General features: G+C 34.1%; 2 protein-coding genes across 2 annotated transcripts; both read left to right on the top strand.

Moving 5' to 3' along the window:
• The first annotated feature begins 10,159 nt into the window (after window positions 1-10,159).
• On the top strand, window positions 10,160-10,573 carry LOC145106148 (uncharacterized). Its single transcript, XM_079043175.1, has one exon. It carries the CDS (start codon window positions 10,160-10,162, stop codon window positions 10,571-10,573), a length of 414 nt encoding a protein of 137 aa, XP_078899301.1.
• Window positions 10,574-10,594: 21 nt separating this feature from the next.
• LOC145106147 (uncharacterized) lies at window positions 10,595-14,307 on the top strand. Its single transcript, XM_079043174.1, has 5 exons — window positions 10,595-10,987; window positions 12,105-12,214; window positions 12,266-12,631; window positions 13,160-13,470; window positions 14,018-14,307. The coding sequence occupies exons 1-5, from the start codon at window positions 10,595-10,597 to the stop codon at window positions 14,305-14,307; spliced, it is 1,470 nt and encodes a 489-aa protein (XP_078899300.1).
• The last annotated feature ends 7,816 nt before the right edge of the window (window positions 14,308-22,123 follow it).

The following is a 22,123-nucleotide window of genomic DNA, read 5'->3' as shown; positions in this document are numbered from 1 at the left end:
GAGGTTGAGTACCAGTGTGAGTATGTTTCCGAGTAATCCAAGAGAAAAGAGAATGGTCTTCCGCAAACTTCATAACGTTAATTCCTCTAAGTGAGACGTCATAACCATACTAAATAATGATAATTTCGCCTATCTTGGCGTTTGTGAACGCCGACGGAAAATAGAATAAGGTTATCGTCACCCTAGACTGATGTAGTCTAACTGTAGCGAACAACTCAGGTGTGGGGTGTCATCCCCGTATAGATTTATACACAAAACCCCGCTCTCCCTCCTAGAGACTCTGATTATAACTACATGCTACGATCGTACACTCAATAGGTGTCAATCGACACGTCTCACTAGATCCTTAATCGAATTTACGCGAAGAAAAAACATATAAAACTCATTCCAGGCCCAATGAACCATGTAAGTGAGCAACTAAGTCCCACTAAGCATGTAAGTCATTTTTAGGCCCGAAAGGAATGAGGTTATATAACATGGGCCCAAAATATATGTAAAAGGACAACTAAGGTCCATTTCACATGTAAGGTATTTACAGGCCCAAATAGCACGAAATTAGTATCCAAGGTCCGTCGTGCATGTTAATGGGTCAATGAGGCCCAATAAACATATAAATAGTATTCATGACCTATCAAGCATATTAATGGGCCACTAAGGCCCAATATTATACGATTGGCAAAATTAGTCCGTTTGTTATTTTATTGCTACTATTAGTTCAATTATTTGTCGAATTGACTTAAAAATACCACTTTTGTAATCATATATATATATATATATATATATATATATGTATATATATTAAATGCACATAAGTTAACTTTTCTAAATGATTTAACATAATGTATAAGTCATATAAGCTTGCATCTACGTCTCTATTTTAGTAAGTTAAAACAATTTTCTGATTTTTGACATTTACGACTCTATTTTTAGAAAAATTATAGAAAAATCATTGTAAGTCAAAATTTGGATCCGTCAACTCTGAGAGTTTATAAAATGAGTCTACTTTCTTCATAATTTTTATTATAGTTTTTAGTGATCTCAAACCAGTGTGAAAATGTTCATCTTCACAGACTGGTCCGAAATCATTCCTGAAATGATAGGCAGTTTTGTAAAAATCGCCAAAAATTGTAGAAAAATTGTATGAATGCGTGAGAGTAGTCATTTTAAAGGTATAAACTTGAACTTTTTGCATGTAAAACAGTTTTGAAAATATTACCATCAAGTTGGTCAAAATAGTCCGTAACTAGACCAAAAAGTTTCTGTTAAAAGCTGATTTTTGAGTTTAGGTTATAGATTTTTGAACACAACACTTGTTTTTGCTATTTTGAGTGTATAAATCTCAGATCTGCAAGTTTACATGACAACATATACTTTTCTCATAGTTTTTATGAAGATCTAAGTGATAAACTTCATATTTTTAACATATTTTTAGATTTATGAAGTAAACAACACATAATCACCAAATAAATCATGAAAAACACACATAATCATGCATATACACATAGATCTACACAAAACAACTTGTATTCTCCCCCAAAACTTAGTAAAAACTGAAAATAGGGGGTATGAACTCACATTGGGGTTGATGATTCGGTTTTGATGAAGAGATATGAGGAGATGATGTTGTTTTCGGCCTAGCTTACTCCCTTGATGACTTCTTCGAAAATGATATGATTCAAGTTATGAAGGCTTGAAGAGAACTTCTTGAAACCACACACACAATCACGAAATTTGAAGGAAAGAATGAGGGAGTTTCTTTGAGTTTGAGAGAGAAATGAGGTAATTGTGTGAGTATGAAATGAAAAGTGGAGAAGGGATAAGGGGGTAGTAGAGGTTGACTTTAGGTAGGGTTGATGTTAAGTTCCTAGTTGTTTGTTGGACAATATGCATGGATGCATGGAGTATAATATTGAGGTGGCACTTGTATGATCCTCATATTATCTTTTCGTTTTTTTCTTTTTTTTTCTTTTTTTGATTATGGGCTAACCGAGTTTTGGAGAGGTATTCGGCCCAAGGTTGGCCCAAGAGATAAATTCCGATTTTTGGTTGGCCCAAAAAGGATTTCCAGCCCATCAAAGTTTAACAAATGGGTTTTGGTTTCAAAGGGACCAACAATATTAATTCTCAGCCCAACTAAGGTCCTAGTATATGTTTTCGGCCCAAAAGGCCCAATAAGAATGTCTTGGTCCAATAAGGGTTTTAGGTTGAGAATTTATGGGTTAAGGCCCAAAAATGATTGAGCGTGGCTTATTGGATCGAGTTTTGGGCTTATACAAGGAGATTATATTGTTTAGGAATTCACATCTTGACCTAATTTTGCCAGTTGTGACAAAAGACAAAAGTTTCTCCAATCTGAAAGGAAGGGAGAGTACTTGAGTATCGTGTTTTTATGATTATCTTAGTGATTATGAAACCATATCACAATTGATCCTCTAAGGACATGTTAGTGCACTTATATGGCTAAGAAGAGGAATCGTGATTTGATGAAATGGTTAAATCAAAAGGTGAATCACACTTCGTTCCAAAATCGAGTCTTAGAGTAACACTCCAAGATCGAGCCTTGAGTGACATAATCTTAAGAAAGGTTTATAACACTTGTCAAATGTAGAGTAAAATGTTTACTACTCTTGTACATTTTAAATTAGTAAGTTGTGATGTTTTGGATAAGACAAAGACCAACTAAGACCAATTGTGTGAAGTGTTTGTCTTGATAAGTAACCGCACTAGCTCTTGAATATTTGTTTGTCAAGGAATGTTTCTTGACAAAGAGAATCTTATATGTCAAGAGGACAGTGAGAGTCTTAAAGATCTTGAATGGTTTCAAGAAATAATCAAGAATGAAACCTATTGTTAATCACTAGCCCACGACTTGAGGTTTTTAACCTATCGGGTTGACACATTTTTGTTTCTGTGCCCACTCTAGTTAAGTTGACTATGCATGTGAGTTCTATTAGTTATCAGTTGTTTGCATAAGGCAAAGCACCTTGATCAGTGAAAGTTCATAGATCAGTAAGGGTGAGCTGCTTAACAACTTGGAAGCAATGATAGGCCCTTGTGCTGCCGGGTGGCAAGAAATTAAGATTGAACAAGTTCAGTCCATATGAGTTTGGATTTGTCACTAACCTTGTCTTGTGATTATGGTTATGATAAATTCACATGGATAGGAACACATACACCATAAAATCTTAAGTGTCATAAGGCTTCTCTCCAATTCATGAAAATGATTGTGAGGAAACGCTTTCACTAAGTAGATTTTAAGGAGATAGCAATTGTGATATTTTCATTCTCAAATTCGATTATGATTACGACATCCCTTTTTATAGTTCGAATTGTGAGAAATGGCAAAAGTTCTAAACATTTGAGACTTATTGCTGCAAGTTCTAAAATTGTTTAGACACATATGTGAGCTATCTAAGGAAATGTGTATGAGTTTGAGAAGCCTAGATAAAGTCTTATCGAAGCATCTCGTATCAGAAATCTGAACTTTGGTAAGAAAGTCAATAAGTATTGATTTCTAGAAGTCCAGCTGATTTCTGAGTACATGTCAAAACTAGTGGGAGCATAAGTGTTATACTAGTAAGATAATAATTATCATGCTCGTGGGAGCATAATTATTATGGTAAGTGTTGCGAGTTAGTAATGTTAGTTATAGAAAACAAAGGTTTTAATTCGCAAAGTTGCAGGGTTTGAAAAAGTTGTTTTGCTATAATTACGGGAGAGGAACTTATACTTACTTCATTTCAATTCTAAAAGTTTAGATTGAGAGTTTAATCAAATTTATTCAAAGATATATATGAATACTCTATATATGAAATTATTATAGCAAGAGACTAGTCAAGCATCATGTATTTATGTAAGACATTATGAATCATATCCCATATGCTTCGAGTATATGGTCGATTGCATATGCTATAATATTCGGTTATTCTAGTTTTCCAAATGCCTAGGGCATTAAGAGGAAAAAAGGACTAGAACAGGGTATGACTAAAGTAGTTAAACAACTGTAAAGGATGATCTAAAAGTTCGCTGAGGATTGTTTGCTTAAGAACAGTTGGAAGTATAGTAATGAGTGGACCATATCGACATTATTAAGAACAGTTGGAAGTATAGTATAATAATGAGTTGTCATATGGCAAATATGGAAATGTTTCCATATTGGGAGTTGGATATTAGGAATCTGTGTGGAAGTTAGAAACTTTTATGCAAGAAGGATGTTCAAAGGAATGTAGTTTGAAATTGAGACTTCGCTTCCATGGAATTGTTTTGTAACAATCTCCAAAGGAATACTTTGTAATTTCATTGTCCAAGTCGTTGTGACTTTGGTGCATTGACATTACAAAAGGATCATTGCATAAAGGTTAGAACCTAACACATTCTAATAGTGGCAAGAGTTTGGTATTCTTACACTTGTGATAAGGATTTGGAATTCTGAAATGAGCATCATTGGAAATGTCTATAATTGATCTATTTCACAAAGTTAGGACCATAGGAAAACATAGTGTGCATGCTTGGAGCATGGGATAACTATTGTTTTAATTCCAGTATTAAGTTGATAAATCGAAACATTATACAATGAATAATGTGTAATTAATATGGTGATTAAATAAAAGGTGTTTTATTTATATTCAAAAGTTTTGAGACCATATCAGATTCGATTATTCTTGTGTTTCACTTTGCATGTTTTGACTTCCCGAATAACTAGGTTATTTAAACCATCCACAGTCGATCATACTTTGGAAGTAGGTATTGAAGCTAGAGTGTCATGAATGGGTCTGTAGATTGTCTAAATGTGTTGAGACATAGCACAAGTTTGTTGCAGTATTCATGAGTACTCCTATAATAAGATTTGAGTATTGGATTCAACCCACGTTCATTTGAATCACTTCATGGATTTTATCACGAGTGATAATGAGACGATAATATATTATATTCTTGAAACCTAGACATTTGAGTTGTAGTTTACAAGTCGGTTGCACATTGACATATGTAAAAACACCAGTAACTTGGTGTTATAAAACATATTGTTGTGTGTGATTTGATGAGTAAGTACAACAAGCATATGGGTCGAAGTTTATCTGTTCCTTTTATCCAATGTGGGATAAAAGCGATATATGTGGGCCCCTCGATGATTTAGTGATGACAACACTAAGCGCTTGGCCAAGCCTAGACTGATTTGATTTTTTCAATTAGTTAGTCGTCATAAATCAGAAATCGGGAAACAACACATGAACAGAGAGAATGATTATAATCCATGTCTCAGTTCATACGATATCTTGTAGAATGGAGGAATATATGATCTCTTATCTAATGGACGCGTAGTTTGATTTGTTTAGAGTTCGACAACGGCTTTTTGAGAGCTACGATTGCTAATTGGATTTTAAGTTCCATTGACAATTATAGTTATTAGACTTATCCAAGTGGGAGACTGTTGGATTAGGTGTCTAAGCTCATAACTATAATTGGTTAGTACTTGACCCGATAGTAGCATGATCCATTTCGGGTTGCCTTCACCAGAACAATTTGATAGATGGATATTTGAGTAAGATGTTATTTATGATTTATTAATATATTATATGTATAATATATTAATTGAGGAATCATATTATTTAATTAGTATTGATCAAGAGTTAATTAAGAATTAATTTAGTGATCAAAAGAGACTAATTAAATTGATACATATGAGTTGGGCTAATGATCCATGGTTTGATTTGTGATGGGCTTATGGGTTAATCTATGAAGTATTTATCCAAATAAAATGGATGGATCATGGGCTAATGTGTATGGATTAGGGTTACACATGACCCTTGATATTCTACACACACACACACACACACACATATATATATATATATATATATATATATATATATATATATATATATATATATATATATATATATATATATATATATATATATATATATGTTGTGCTAAGCCCTAAAATCGACTACTACTTGTATTCCAAGAAGTGAAATCGGTTTTTAGTCTCCTTAGCCTCTCTCATATCCATCTAGTTGTTTATTGGTGTTTGTGACTTGTTTAAGGCACAACACTTGGGGTGCTAAGTTCTCTCAAGGCCAAAGTCTTACTAGCTACATCAAGAGGTAACTTTCTAACTTGTTTTATGATTCATATGATAAATTTTGTATGCTAGTTTAGGCTTCATGCTTTGGAAACCAATATTATATGTATAATTAGAGAAAACTTAGATCCAAAGCATTATGGTTGTATGTGCACCATAGGAATGTTAAAGTACATAAAACCCAACAGATACATGATCTCATAATTATAATCTTTTACCACATCCAACCATCTCCGATGCCTCATATTTAAATTTGGCTGATCCATCAGATACCTCAAGCTCTTATGCTCAGTGTAAATAGTACACTTGACCCCATACAGATAGTGCCTCCAAATCTTGAGGGCAAAAGCCATAGTCGCCACCTCCAAGTCAAGCATAGGGTAATTCGCGTCATGATGCTTCAGTTGTCTCGAAGCGTAAGCAAGCACATGGCCCTTTTACATGAGGACAACTCCCAAACCCAAGATGGACGCATCACATTAGACTACAAAATCATCCATGCCCCCCGGAAGCATGAGAATTGGGGCCTCACATAATCTGTTACTCAGCGTCTCAAAAGCCAACTGTTGATCAGGCCCCCACTGAAAATTAACATTCTTCTTCGTCAAGCGGATCAATGGAACAACAATCTTGGAGGAATCCTGGATAAATCTCTGATAATACCTCGCGAGACCTATAAAACTCCGAATCTCAGATGTGGTTCTCGAAACCTCCCATCGTATTATGGTCTCGATCTTGCCCGGATCTACCAATATACTCTTCTGGTTGACAATGTGCCCCAACAACTGCACCTTGCACAACCAAAACTTGTATTTGGAGAACTTGACAACGATTATTTACAAAATAAGTTTGGATATTACGAAAATAAAAGGCTGTTATTTTCTTTGTTTGTGTTTTGTGTTGATGAGACAATTTATCAGATTATGTGTTCTGTAAAATTTCTTTTATATTGTTAATATTAAAAAACATGAAAAAAAATATCATACGGTATTATATATATATATATATATATATATATATATATATATATAAATATATATATATATATATATATATATATATATATATATATATTGATTATGTAATAATATATGTAATAATATTTCAATCAAAAATGTTGTAATCGTTAGACTTGTACATTTCTTTTAGGGATATATACACTAAAGTCCCAATATTTTCATTGATTTGATAAGAAAGTCCTAAACTTTATTTTTTTGACAGTAAAGTCCAAATTACAGGCAATTTTTGACACTTTTACCCTTTTTTTCCGGTTATCCGGTAATTATGACTTTTTTGTCAAAAAAATAAAGTTTAGGACTTTCTTGTCAAATCATCAATTAGGACTTTACTGTCAAAAAAATAAAGTTCAGGACTTTCTTGTCAAATCGTTGAAAATATTGGAACTTTAGTGTATATATCTTTTTTTTTGTTAGAAATTTAATGGTATGATACTTTTTAAGCATAAGAGTTATTGAAACTTTCTCTAGTCAGGTAGATCCTATTTAAATCCTTAATGTTTGCTTCTTGTTAAATGGTTTTTTTAATCTCAACAAACCGATATTGAAAAAAAAGGGCAATTTCGCTTTTTTCGATTTCTTATTTCTCTATTTTTGGGACTGCAAAAAGCCAACACAACCCTGGTTCTTTCTTTCTTTCTTGATTATCTCAATTTTTTCAATGTCAGTTTGTTGAGATTAGAAAAACGATTTAACAAGAAGCAAATGTTAAGAATTTCAATAGGATCTACCCGACTAGAGAAAGTTTCAATAACTCTTATGCTTAAAGAGTATCATACCATTAAATTTCTAACAAAATAAAAAGGATATATACACTAAAGTCCCACTATTTTCAACGATTTGACAAGAAAGTCCAGAACTTTATTTTTTTGACAGTAAAGTCCTAATTGACAATTTGACAAGAAAGTCCTAAACTTTATTTTTTTGACAAAAAAGTCCTAATTACCGGCTAACCGGAAAAAAGGGTAAAAGAGTCAAAAATTGCCGGTAATTTGGATTTTACTGTCAAAAAAATAAAGTTTAGGATTTTATTGTCAAATCGATGAAAATATTGGGACTTCAGTGTATATATCCCTTTCTTACCTATTTTTTAGAAAACATTATGTATTACACCCTAAAAAACATATAATACATGTCGGTAATATTTTTTTAATACTTTTAAAATTAACATGTTATACATTGTCGTCTACCACTAATTATTAATTAACATCTTGTAGAAATTGTATATAATTTATTATGTGTTATATTAATTTTATATAGTAATTAGTTTTTTTTTTTTCAGAAAACACTAATATAATTTATTTATCTAAGAAAAAGAAAATATTAATTAATTTTATTTGGATAATATAAAAATTATTAATTTCTCTTCTACATCGATATCGATCGTTCAAAGTCAAAAAAAGACAAATTCTTGTGGACTTTGTATTTGAAATGACTATTAATAAAAATCACCACAGTTGATATCGAATTTTGGTTTGTTTCTCAAATACCATGTTTTTTTCACATGGTTTGTATGTTGTCTTATCTAATGTTGCTTATAAAGAGGCTTTTTGAAATTACAATCGATTTTGTAATAAGGTTTAGTAAGACTTTTATGAAAAAAGGGGGAGGTGGTGTATAAATAAAGATGCTATTTTATTATAATTAAGAATTCAAACACATCTGCCACTTATATTAGATACTATATGAAATAAAAACGAAATTCACATATTTAATTTCAATCATCCTTTATAAAATTATATAACAATCTTATAACACTCTTACTTAACTTATTTTCTTATATAACTTCTTAGAATAACATGAATTCTATTTCTGCTAAAGAGCGGCGAAACAAAAGAAATTATATTTGGATAACCGGAAAGCAAAAAATAAAATTATCGTATTAAAGGGTCGAAGTTCATCTACCGCGCAACTATTTCACACTTTGCAAAACGGTAATTAATTCGTATATACATTTTTTTATAAACCATAACATACTTTTTATTACATATTTCAACCGAGTTGCATATATATATATATATATATATATATATATATATATATATATATATATATATATATATATATATATATATATATATATATATATATATATAGGGAAGGGTTATTTGGAAAACAAAAAAACCCTAAAAATCATAAAAATGCATAAAAAAAATACTTAGAGATCACAAAACTTTTTTTTTAAAATTCTTTTGAAAAAATCGCAGCTTTTTATACAAAATCGGTGAAAAAAATTTTGAAATTTTTTTTTTTTTTTTACAAAAAAAAAAAATAATTGATTTTTTGTTTTTTTTTCAGCGAATTTTAACAAAAACCTGCGATTTTTTATAAAAAAAATTCAAAAATATTTTTTGTGATCTCTAAGTATTTTTTTATGCATTTTTATGATTTTTAGGGTTTTTTTTAGGGTTTTTTTGTTTTCCATAGAACCTAAACCTATATATATATATATATATATATATATATATATATATATATATATATATATATATATATATATATATATATATATAATTAACTACATTTATAATTGTATGTAGCTGATGTCTTCAATCATCGTCAAAATATAAATTATCAAAACATTTTTCAATATAACGCTCCAAGTTTCCAATCTCCTTCAAATATCGATTGTAGGACTCCACTAACCACTGAAAAACATTCGTCGTTGCAATTCAATGTTTTCATTTACATCGATGGGTGGGAAAGTTGATTCATCCATTAATAGAGAAAACGCATCTTACGTATTCAGGCTTAGCGGTCAAAATTATCATAGTATTGGAAGCCTTCTACCTGCAAATGGATGTCAACCAAGATTTTCGCAGTTGTACATATACGATACTGAAAATGAAACCTTAAATAGACAGAAATGTTTCAAGTATATATTAACTTTTACTATTACTTGATATTATCATTTTAATAATCATATGTATGTTTAATTGATTTTATTGTCAATGGAGCAAAGCATGCATCTTCATCATCCAATGTTTCGATTGATCTTCAAATTATAGAATATTTGAAGATTATGTTGGATTCAAATAACGAGCTGGTTAAGTGCTAAAGGATGGTTAGAGATGTTTTTAATGCAGATCCTCATGTTGACCTAAAGTTAAGAATTATTGGTAAAAGGCAACAAGATGGAAGGATATATAACCTACCAACTGCTTTTGAGGTCGTCGCTTTAATTGAAGGAGACATTAATGATTTAACTGATAACAGAGACATTGTTGTACAAACTTCATCTAAAGCTCTACGACGTATCAGTGAATTGCATCCTTCTTACCTTCCTCTACAGTATCCTCTACTATTTCCATATGGCGACGATTGTTATAGGTTTGACATCCTTCATAGAGGTGTTACGTCTACGAGCGATATCAAGCGTTCAAACACAACAATGAGAGAATATTTCTCTTACAGAATTCAAGAAAGGGATAATTATTTCTCATTGATTTTGAATTCAAAAAGGATTTTCCAGTAGTTTTTGGTAGATGGTTATACAATGATTGAAAGTGAAAGGTTATATTACATACGGAAACAACAAAAAGTTCTTCAATGTGAATCTTATGAGAATCTGTGTAAATTTCAGAATCAAGGGACCAAAGATATTTCGGAATTTGGCCAACGAGTTATATTACATTCTTCTTTTACTGGTGGTGCACGTTACATGATGCAAAACTACTTAGACGCCATGTCGTTGTGTAAGTGGTTTGGATATCCTGATTTCTTCATAACCTTTACTTACAATCCAAAATGGCCTAAAGTTCATAGATTTCTCGAAGACACTACGCTTAATCCAGAGGATAAACCTGATATCCTATGTAGGTTGTTTAAGATAAAGCTTGATGCATTGATTAAAGACCTAAGAGAGAATGCAATTCTCGGCATGGTTCAAGTAGGTATTTAACATTAAATTTTCATATCAACCATATTATATATTAATGTTATGTTTTTTTTAAACAGTTGTTATATTTATTACATTATTTTTTTCGCTAATTTAAATTACTTATTTCTTTTTTTATATTAATGCAATTGTCTATACAATTGAATTTCAAAAGCGCGGTTTGTCTCATAGTCATATCTGTCTATTTATGCAACCTGAATACAAGCTTCTTACCGCCGAACACATTCATCAATTTATTTCAGCTGAGATTCCCAGCACAGCGGCGGAACCAGAAACTTTTGCTAGGGGTAGCACAAAAAAATCTGGATAAAAAATAATAAGATATATTTTTTTTTAAATTAAGATTTCACAAGATTCGTCTGCTAATACAACAAACACATTATTACATCAATTTCTTCACAAATGGACTTGATTATCTCTGTTGAAAAGCATTCAACAAATATTTTTTTGAATTTTCAAAAACGTTAAATTTTCATTTTTGGGAGCATTTTCTAAAATAACATTAATGCTTTCGTTATGTTCCCGAAGAAAAGATAATTATTTAATGAAAAGGTCTCTGTAAACATAATTAAAGATTTAAAATTCAAGATTTAAATCTAAATTCATCAAGCCGTGCCAAGTTGTCATTGTGTTGTCGCAAGTTGTCTTAAAGGCAGAGAAAGAAAAATAGAAAACCCATGTATTTTTTTCCTTTTATGCTGAAATTGCTATGTTGTTGACGTTTGGACACACTCCACTTTCATTTACTGGGCCATTTGTTTCATTTAGTGGGCTATTTTCATTTTAATTGGACTTTTAGTTTAGGATATTGAATCACAATAAATTTCACCGTCCAACGTCCAATATACATATGGATATATATCTTAAAATTTTAAATTTTTGTTACATGTAAGTAGTAAATGAGGGGTAGCACGTGCTACCCCTACCAACATGTTGGTTCCGCCTCTGTCCCAGCGTCAATGAAGATCCCGTTTTGTATTCACTTGTCAAGGAATTCATGATCCATGGTCCTTATGGAGCTCAAAATGTCAACTGCCCTTGCATGGTGGATAACAAATGTTCTAAAAACTTTCCAAAGAATTTCTCTAAACATACTTCAATTGATAAGGATGGTTTTCCTATATATAGGAGAAAAACCGATGGATCTTTTGCCGAAAAATCTGATGTCCAGTTAGATAATAGAAATGTTGTCCCATATAACAAATATCTTCTGGAAAGGTACCAAGCACACATAAATGTTGAATGGTGCAATCATTGTTTTTCCATCAGGTATTTATTCAAATATATTAACAAAGGTCCTGATAGAGCTATTGTTGTTGTTGTACAAAACAACAATGAGTGTGATAACAATGATGCAGTGGATGAGATAAAAGAATATTATGATTGTAGATATCTATTTGCATGTGTAGCATCTTGGCGAATTTATGGATATGATGTTCATTACATGTCTCCTTCGGTGATGAGGCTTCCTTTTCATCTTCCCGATCAACAACAACTTGTATACAGTGCAGATGATGACATCGACGATGTTCTTAAGAATCCTTCAGTTGCTTCTTCTATGTTCACATCTTCGATGGAGTGTAATCAAGTTTACAAACAAGCAACAGATCTTACTTATGTTGAATTTCCAACAAAGTTTGTTTTTAAATGTAATTTGAATACTTGGAAGCCAAGGGAGGGTGGATATTCGATTGGCAGAATTCATTAAGTGTCACTTAATCTTGACGAAGCATATTTCCTAAGAATTATTTTAAACAAAGTGAAAGGACCACATCGTTTGAAGATATTCAGACTGTTAATGGTGAAATATGTCCTTCCTTTAGAGATGCATGTTATGCCTTAGGCTCTTAGATGACGATAAAGAATACATCGAAGTCATTAAGGAAGCAAGTCATTCTGGATCTGCTTATTATCTACAGTTCTTATTCGCTACGATGTTATTATCTAAAAGTTTGTCTACACCGGATGTCGTGTGAGAAAATACATGGGAATACTTGTCTGTGGGAATTCTTTACACTCAACAACAAAGATTAAAGTCTCTAGGTATTATATTATTGTCTATTTATTTTAAAATACGCATTTTTGTTTTACCATATATATTAGTTTATAATATAAGAAAATGTATTTTTAAATTTATTCTAATTATTATACCATTTTCGTTAGAGGTTTATCACTTAATGAAGATCAAATTAAGAACCTGACTTTGTTTGAGATTGAACAAAATTTACTCCGTAACAATTCAACTCTCAAAGATTATACAAGGATGCCTTTTCCTGATGCTGATTTTGTATCTTCTTCAAACAATCGTCTCAACACTAAGGAGCTAGATTATGACATATCAGATTTAAAGAACGAGTTTGATCAGCCTTCCGTTGCATTAACACATGAGCAACGAAGCATTTTTGATGACATCATGACTGCAATTCGTAAAAATAGAGGAGGTGTTTTCTTTGTATACGATTATGGTGGAACAGGTAAAACCTATCTTTGGAAAACATTATTTGCCGTAGTTAGATGTAAATCTAAAATTGTATTAAATGTTGCTTCGAGTGGGATTACTTCTTTATTATTAATCGGTGGTAGGACGCGGCACTCCCGGTTTATAATTCAATTGGTTCTTACTGAGGATTTTGTTTGTTCCATATCACCAAACACTGAACTCGCCAATTTATTACAAAAAAACCTCATTGATCATATAGTATGAAGAACCCATGATTCACAAGCATGCATTTAAAGCTTTAGATCGAACATTGAAAGATGTATTAAAGTTTCATAATTCTAGAAACTCAAAATTGCTATTTGGAGGGAAAGTGATTGTGTTTTGAGGAGATTTCAGACAAATTCTATCTATTATCCCAGGTGGTAACAGACAAGACATTGTTAATGCCTCATTAAGTTCTTCATATTTATGACAACAATTCAAAGTCCATAAATTAACCAAAAATATGAGGTTAACTGTGGGAAGCGATACATATGCTATTCAGCAAACAATGGATTTTGCAAAATTGCTCTTGGGTATAGGAGAAGGAAAAGTTGGTGGTCCTAACCATGTAGAAGCGATTATTGATATTTCGCAGGATGTTCTCATTAATGATTCATGTGATCCTATAGGTTCATTAATTGACTTTTTATATCCATCAATTCTTGAAGATTCCAACAATATGGGATATTTTCAAGAAAGAGAAATACTTGCTCCAAAAGATGAAGTTTTTGGAAAAATAAATGACCGGTTGCTATCATTGTTTCCAAGAGATAAAGTCGAATATTTAAGTTCAGATAAACTATGCCAGTCAGAGTTTATTCATGATTAGTTTGATGCCAACTTATACTCAGATGATGTTTTAAATAGTCTTAAAGTCCCAGGTCTACCTAATCATAAGTTAGTTTTGAAAGTTAGGGTTCCAGTTATGTTGCTGTGAAACATTGATCAGAAAAATGGCTTATGTAATGACACCAGACTACATGTGATATCTTTGGGCAAAAATATGAGGTTAACTGTCGGAAGCGATACATATGCTATTAATTGATATTTCGCAGGATGTTCTCATTAATGATTCATGTGATCCTATAGGTTCATTAATTGACTTTTTATATCCATCAATTCTTGAAGATTCCAACAATATGGGATATTTTCAAGAAAGAGAAATACTTGCTCCAAAAGATGAAGTTTTTGGAAATATAAATGACCGGTTGCTATCATTGTTTCCAAGAGATAAAGTCAAATATTTAAGTTCAGATAAACTATGCCAGTCAGAGTTTATTCATGATTAGTTTGATGCCAACTTATACTCAGATGATGTTTTAAATAGTCTTAAAGTCCCAGGTCTACCTAATCATAAGTTAGTTTTGAAAGTTAGGGTTCCAGTTATGTTGCTGTGAAACATTGATCAGAAAAATGGCTTATGTAATGACACCAGACTACATGTGATATCTTTGGGCAAACGTGTAATTAAGGTAGTTATCATATCTGGAAGTAATATTGGAAATCATACCTTTATTCCAAGAATGTCGTTAACGCCATCTGAAAAAAAAAATCTCATTCAAATTTCAAAGAACACAATTTCTGTAACATTCCGTTTAAAATTAATTAAATAAATAATAAACCCGGAGCCCCAAGATGAAAATTTAAAATTTATATTATTTTATAATGGCCCTAAAATCAATAGTATTTAGCGGAGAGTTGGTTTCGGGGAGCCAAATAATATAATTTGGACTTTCAAGGGTTAAAGTGTAATTTCAGGATTTATTTCGTAAAGATTTTTAGAAGTTAGGGGGTGTTTGGTATCATTTGGACTTAAAATGAAAGAATTTATGGAAACAGGGGCTAGAGGGTAAATTCTGGACTTCAGTTGAAAATAATTGTAGAAGGAGGGGCTGATTGGTAAAATTACGGATTAGATTTGAAAGGAATTTCCGAAGTCAGGGTAGAAAGGGTAAAATATGGACTTAGTTTGAAATAAAAAGAGAAAGGAAGGGCTGATCTTGTCATTATGGAAGGAAGTTCTATGGGAGTCGGGTATATAGCCCCGGTAACCCTAACCCTAACCCTAAAGGACTCAATAGCCACCACCTTATGTCTCCCACCACCGGCCCCGCCACCCTGCCGGTTCCGATCAGCGAACGGCCACAAACGACCGCAGGACTGCCACCATCCTTTTCCTTCTCCAGTCGCCATCATGGAGCACCAGTCGCCACCGTTTTGTGAGACGATCTCCACCTTAGGCATCGTGAAGTTCTTTCCCCGTTTCGTTGGTGGTGCGCCTCAACCACGTTCGTCGCCGTCTGCCACACCCATGCCGGCGTTGCACCCCAACAGTGGAAGATGAAGCCGCCGCTAGCGCCGGCGGTCAGCGTGAAATTAGTTCTCGGTGGTCTCCTCTCAATCCCCTCCCCCGTTCCCATACTGTTACTTCTCAATCACGACCGCCACCATCGTTTAATTCTTCCCTGTTGCGCCGGTCAACATCTACCACCCAGAGGGTGGTTGTAGCGTGCTTTCCAGCTTCCATGACGTAAGTATGTGTGTATTCTAGTGTGGTCGTTCGTTGTGTGGGTGTATCTCGTCCGGGAAAATAAAGAGGGCCAACACCACCACCGTGAGGTGGTGGCTGCCACCATCTACCACCGTCGGCCACCACAAGGGTGGCTGTGTGTGTGTGTTTATGTTAGTGTGTCTGTTTATTTGGGATTTGTGTTGTAAATTGTAATCGGTGCTAGTATAATCAACAGAAAACTCTTAACCACCACCGTGAGGTGGTGGCTGCCACCTCCTGTCGCCACCGGCCGCCGTGTTGGGTGGCGGTGTGCTTTGCATGTGTTTGGATTACTTTTGGGATTCTTGGACTCTATTGGACTAGAACCCTAACCACCACCGTGTGTCGCCGTTGACCACCACTACCCGAGGTGGTAGTAGTTTGTGCCCGACTTAGGAAAACTCTAATTGTCCTAATGAAACCCTAATGGGCCTAAGGACTTAGCTTTTGGGCCTAATTGCATTGTAATGGGTTGGAAACCCTAATTAGGGTTTAGAAAAACCCTAATTTTGGAATTATTGGTTTGGACTTATCGGGACCTGCATTTTGGACCACCGGAGTGAAGTTTTGACTCAAGCCCGATTTCATTGTATTTTTGGACTTAATGGATTAAGTCCTTAATGGATAAAGTCCTTCATGGGTTAAGTAGGAATACTTAACCCTAATCGTCATTTCATGTGAAAACCCCTAATTGGGTTTGGGTTCTTGTTGGGCCATTTATTGGACAAAGCTGATGCGGGCCTTTGTGGGCTAATGGGGAACACAATTATGGACTAAGGAGATTATTAGGCTTTAGGATAAGACCCATTAGAGGGGCTTGGGCCCAATTTGGAAAATTGGGCCATAAGTGGGCCATATTTGGGCCTTGAGGATTATTAGCTATTGGGCCATCAGAATGCCAATTGTTTGGACTAGAATAATTGGTTTGGCCTTAAAATAAGTCCATGTAGAGATTTGGGCCCAATTTGGAAAATTGGGCCATATGTTGGGCCTTAGTTGATTATTGGGCCTTTGGGCCTTTGGAGTGTGAGTTGGACCTTGGGCTTGGAACCTAATTATTAATTAGGTATTGTTTGATGTTGACAGTTTGGGAATCTGTCATCCAACAGCTGGAGTTTTATTCACGGGACTTCAGCAATGCGAGGTGAGTCTTTTCACCATACCAATGGGTCTAAGGCACCAAGGCCAACCCATTTTATGATATGTGGTACACCAGTTGTAGTAGAGATATGTGGTATGATAGTTAGCTTTATGCTAAGTGATATGCTAGTTGATTATATGATATTTTCATGGAAGACCCCGGGGGGAGCCTATGGCAGTTGGATATAAGACCATGTGGGGGAGCCCATGGCATTCCTAGGTAAAGACCATGTGGGGGAGCCCATTGAATGATGGTAAAAGACCCTGGGGGAGCCCACGACATCCTTATATGTTTATGTATGTGTTATGTAGTATGATAGATACTTCTGTGATATATGATATGCTAGTTGATTATGTATGTTATTGCATGGAAGACCTCGGGGGAGCCCGTGGCAGTTGGATAAAAGACCATGTGAGAGAGCCCATGGCATTCCTAGGTAAAGACCATGGGGGAGCCCATGGCATGAAGGTATAAGACCCTGGGGGGATCCCATGGCATCCTTATATGTTAGTATGCATGGCTCATGTGATATATGTAGCTTTTATAGCTAATATGATATGTGTTATGTAGATTGTGTGTGGGGTATGCTCTGGGGGACTCACTAAGCTTTTTGCTTACGGTTTACAGTTTTGGTTTCAAGTATCATCGATTTGGAAAAGAAGGGCTCAGATTGATCGTAGTGCACACACCTATGATTTCCGCAATGAATGATTCCGGGATGAACTCTGATAAATGTTTTATTTAATGATGATTTGAAATGTTTGAAATAAATGGTATCAATGTTTTAGCTATATTAAAAATGAAATTTTTACCCTTGATTTTTGGGTCGTTACAAGTGTTGGGTTTTGAGCATTCTAACACTCTTATGGTGTACATGCAACCCTATAAACCTTGGATCTATGTTTTCTCTATTATACATGCAAATATTAACTATTCCAAGGTTTCATCCTAACTAGCATATTATGAAGCACCTATACTACAAAGTTCTAGTTAGATGACATACCTTTTGATGTAGCTTGATGTCTTCAAGCTTTAAGAGCTTAGCCCCAATAGTGTGGAAGCCTCAAATGGAATCACAAATCACCAAAACACCTTGGAAGAACTTGAGAGAATATGTATGCACACTAAAATCGGCCCACTCTTATTTTCACACACTTGTGCCAATTTTGTAAGCCAAGGACCCCTTTATATATTATGGAGGATTAGGGTTACTGTTGGATAAGGTGTCTAAGTCCATAACTATTTCTGATATGTACTTGACCCGACCCGGCATGGTCCATTTGGGTTGCATGGCACCATGCAATTGGATAAACTAAAATTAGAGAAATAACACTTATGGTTTATTAATATATTATAAGTTCTAATATATTAATAATATTATTTAATTAGTTTGATCAAGAATTAATTTAGAATTAATTAAGTGATCAAAAGATAACTAATTAAATATATGGGTAGATTATGTAAATCTTCCATATCTTATATAGTGGGCTAAGAGGCTCCATGGATTATCAAGTTGGGTTTCACCCATAGGATGCTCCATGGATGCTCCATGGGAGTTACAAACCCATGGGTCATGGAAATGAAGAGTCATGACACATTAGGGTTTACATGGTGTAACCCTAGATGTGTCAACACTATATAAGAAACCCATTCTCCACCAACATGGGCTACACATAAAAAACAAGAGGGCTAGAACCGATTTTGCAAGTGTAAGATTCTCTCAAAGTTTACTCTTTTGCATTTGGTGTTGTGTGAAGCATTTGAGGCATCACACTTGGGGTGCTAGGCTCACAAGGTTTCAAGGATCATAATCAACAACAAGGTAAGTTATTCTATCTTTCATTCAAGTCAAAAATGTTCCCTATGTATGCTAGATAGGAATATAACCTTGGAATTCAACTTTGCATGATTATTAGACAAACATAGATCCAAGGTTATTAGGGTTGCATATACACTTAGGAAGTGTTAAAATGCTCAAAACCCATCAATGGTATCAGAGCCTAGGTTTGTTTGTTGTTTTTTTTGTGTGTGCAAACAGCTTGAAAAAAAAAATCGTTTTTCTGTTTTCTGCTCGTATGAAAGTTTGCACATTTGTTGCTGGAAATGGACTAGAAACATTACCCTAAACTGTTTTGATGTTTTAAAGCTTGTTTTAGATGGTGTAATGTTTATGCTAATCCATTTACAATGGCAATTATTAAACTTACAAGTTTTTTTAAGTGTAATTTTTTTGATTCTTGAAAGTGTTCATATTCATGTTCTTGAACTTATGAAGATTAGAATGATCATAGGAATTGTTTGTAACCTTCATGGTAGTTTAATTCATGATCATAATGTGTTTTTAATGGAGTCCATAACTTGTCCTCAAGTTATGGAAAACCAAAAGTCTCACTTTTATTAAAGCCATTAAAAGAACACAAGAGTTATAAAAATGAAGTGTCTTCATTTTTATTACTCAATTAATTCATAAGTTATAAGAAATGAAAAGTTTTGGAAGTTTACAAAACTTGCCCTCAAGTTTTGGAACATGTAAAGTCTTGATTAAAACTTTAGTTCCAACCCTTAGAATTTTAAAAGTTAAAATTCAACCCTTATACTTTATAATATTATAAGTTACTAATATATATATATATATATATATATATATATATATATATATATATATATATATATATATATATATATATATATATATATATATGTATAACGTCAAGTTGTCTTACCGCTAGTACGCCTCATTCACGAAGCCGGTCTATAAGGGGGGTATAAGGTTGTTGCCTATAAAATGGCAACTTAATGGGTGTCAACTCTCACCGACCGCTTCCTTGATCGGTGGAGGGTCGTTAGCCGAACGGGTAGGACAAGGACTTATAAATTCTCATTAAAAGTATGATGAATATTATAAAGTAACTAAATGCTTTTATTAAATTCCCAATCTTAGTTACTTTAGGAAAATGTGAATAAGGTGCTAATCCATGAAGTTACACTTTACACTTTCTTTAAGTCGTTAGTGGAGCTCGTGTGGTTAACCGACACACTAACTTGGACTTAACAAGGTAGGTAAAGGGTGACTTAAAGTTTATTATAGGTCGGTGGAGCTCGTGTGGTTAACCGGCACATCGATTGAGTAATAAACATTGAGTGTACCAAGTGATTTGCATGGTTACTTCACACCTCGTTTTGTGATCCTCGGTATCCCAGTCACAAAACTTGGAGGGCACACTCGAGATTGAAACATGCCTTTGAAAAGTTCATTGAATCTCAAAAGAATCTAGGAATTTCTAAGAACCAATTAAAAACCTAATATTTATATTTCGTTTTTCATGGTGGAAATTGGTGAATCGTCATTCACCTACCTTTCAAATATGTTATAGCTTGGATTACGGCATACCTCTTCTAAGTTATAATATATTGTGATTGGATCCTAGCCTTAATATTACATTTGGGTGTTTTATTAAGGACTCTCTTAATATCTAAACTAATCTTGTTCTCTTCTTTCAGATGTCTTCAAACAATGCTGCTTCTGGCTCTAATCCTAATGACTCCTTTACCCTTATGAACTTGTGTGGGAAAGTCACTTTTGATGGATCCAACTTCAATGAATGGATCAGAAACATCAGGATGATTACCCGCTACGAGGACAAAGAATATGTCCTTGACAAGGAGCTTAAGGAGATTGATGAGACCACTGCAACTCCCCAGGAGATCGCTGACTTCCGGGCACATGAAAGGGATGCTACAAAAGTGGCATGCATCTTGTTGGCCACCATGACAACGAAACTCCAAAAGTCCTATGAGGACTTCTACCCTTTTGAAATGCACCAAAATCTGATGGAAAGATACCATCAAAGTGCACGACAAGAGAGGTATGAAATCATATGCTCTATTATAACAACCATGATGAAGGACGGGGAATCCGTCACGAGCCACATGCAGAAAATGCAAAGGTATGTGGATCGGTTGCTGAAGCTTAATGTGAACTTCCCTGAGGAGCTTGCAATAGATATCCTTTTGCACTCCTTACCGTCGTGCTATGATCAATTCCGCATGACATATCACATGAATAAGGAAGAGGTCACACTCAGCAAACTTCAGGGACTCCTCAAGACCGCAGAAACAGGTCTTAAGGGTAAGTCGGTTATTAACACTCCTACTCCAAACTCCGCCCCGGTTTTGGCAATCGGGAAAGGTAGAGGGAAGAAGAGGAAGAGCTCTTCGAAGGGTACCAAGGCTAGGACCCTTGATGGCTCTTCTTCAAGTGGAACCAAGAAAGGTTTTGTCACTCCTTCTTCTGACCCTAAAGAGGTTGAATGCTTCTATTGCCATGAAAAGTCACATTGGAAGCGGAACTGCCCAAAGTACCAGCAAGATGTGAAGGATGGGAAAGTTAAACCCAACCATGCAGGTATTTACACTATCTTATCTAATAACTCACCCCATTATAACTCTTGGGTCCTTGATACCGGTTGTGGTATTCATATATGTTCTGATTTGCAGTGACTAAGAAGAAGTGAGAATGTGGAGCATGGAAGAATAAACTTAATCATGGGGAATAGGAAAGCTTTACCTGTCACCAAGATTGGAGTTTATACTTTATCGCTAAGTAGTGGGTTTAGTTTAGATTTGAATAAATGTTGTTATTCGCCAGAAATGGCAAGAAATATTATTTCCTTTCATGCATTGTATAAACAAGGTTTCACCTTTTCATTTGATAATGAAGTTGGTTCGATTAATGCTTTCTTTAATAATGTTCTTTATTTTAAAGCATTACCTTGTGATGGTGTGTATGAAACTGTATCTGTGGTTGATAACTTAGGAAATAATGTATTGTGTATTGATTCTGTTAATGATAATAACTTGGATAAAGCATCATTATGGCATTGTCATCTTGGACATATAAGCAAGAAACGCATAGGCCAACTCCAAAAGGATGGAGTCATGGAGTCATTTGAC

This window comes from Lactuca virosa, chromosome 4 (genome assembly GCF_052849685.1).
Source record: "Lactuca virosa cultivar CGN04683 chromosome 4, Lactuca_virosa_CGN04683_v6, whole genome shotgun sequence".
NCBI classification, from domain to species: Eukaryota; Viridiplantae; Streptophyta; class Magnoliopsida; order Asterales; family Asteraceae; genus Lactuca; species Lactuca virosa.
This window is presented reverse-complemented; position numbering and strand designations above follow the sequence as displayed.

Coding starts and splice junctions, on each gene's coding strand:
- LOC145106148 (XM_079043175.1), top strand. CDS start 10,160: ATGGTTAGAGATGTTTTTAATGCAGATCCTCATGTTGACCTAAAGTTA.
- LOC145106147 (XM_079043174.1), top strand. CDS start 10,595: ATGATTGAAAGTGAAAGGTTATATTACATACGGAAACAACAAAAAGTT. Junction 12,632..13,159: donor TATGTTGAATTTCCAACAAA/GTTTGTTTTTAA, acceptor CATTTTCGTTAG/AGGTTTATCACTTAATGAAG. Junction 13,471..14,017: donor ATACGATTATGGTGGAACAG/GTAAAACCTATC, acceptor TCTTGGGTATAG/GAGAAGGAAAAGTTGGTGGT.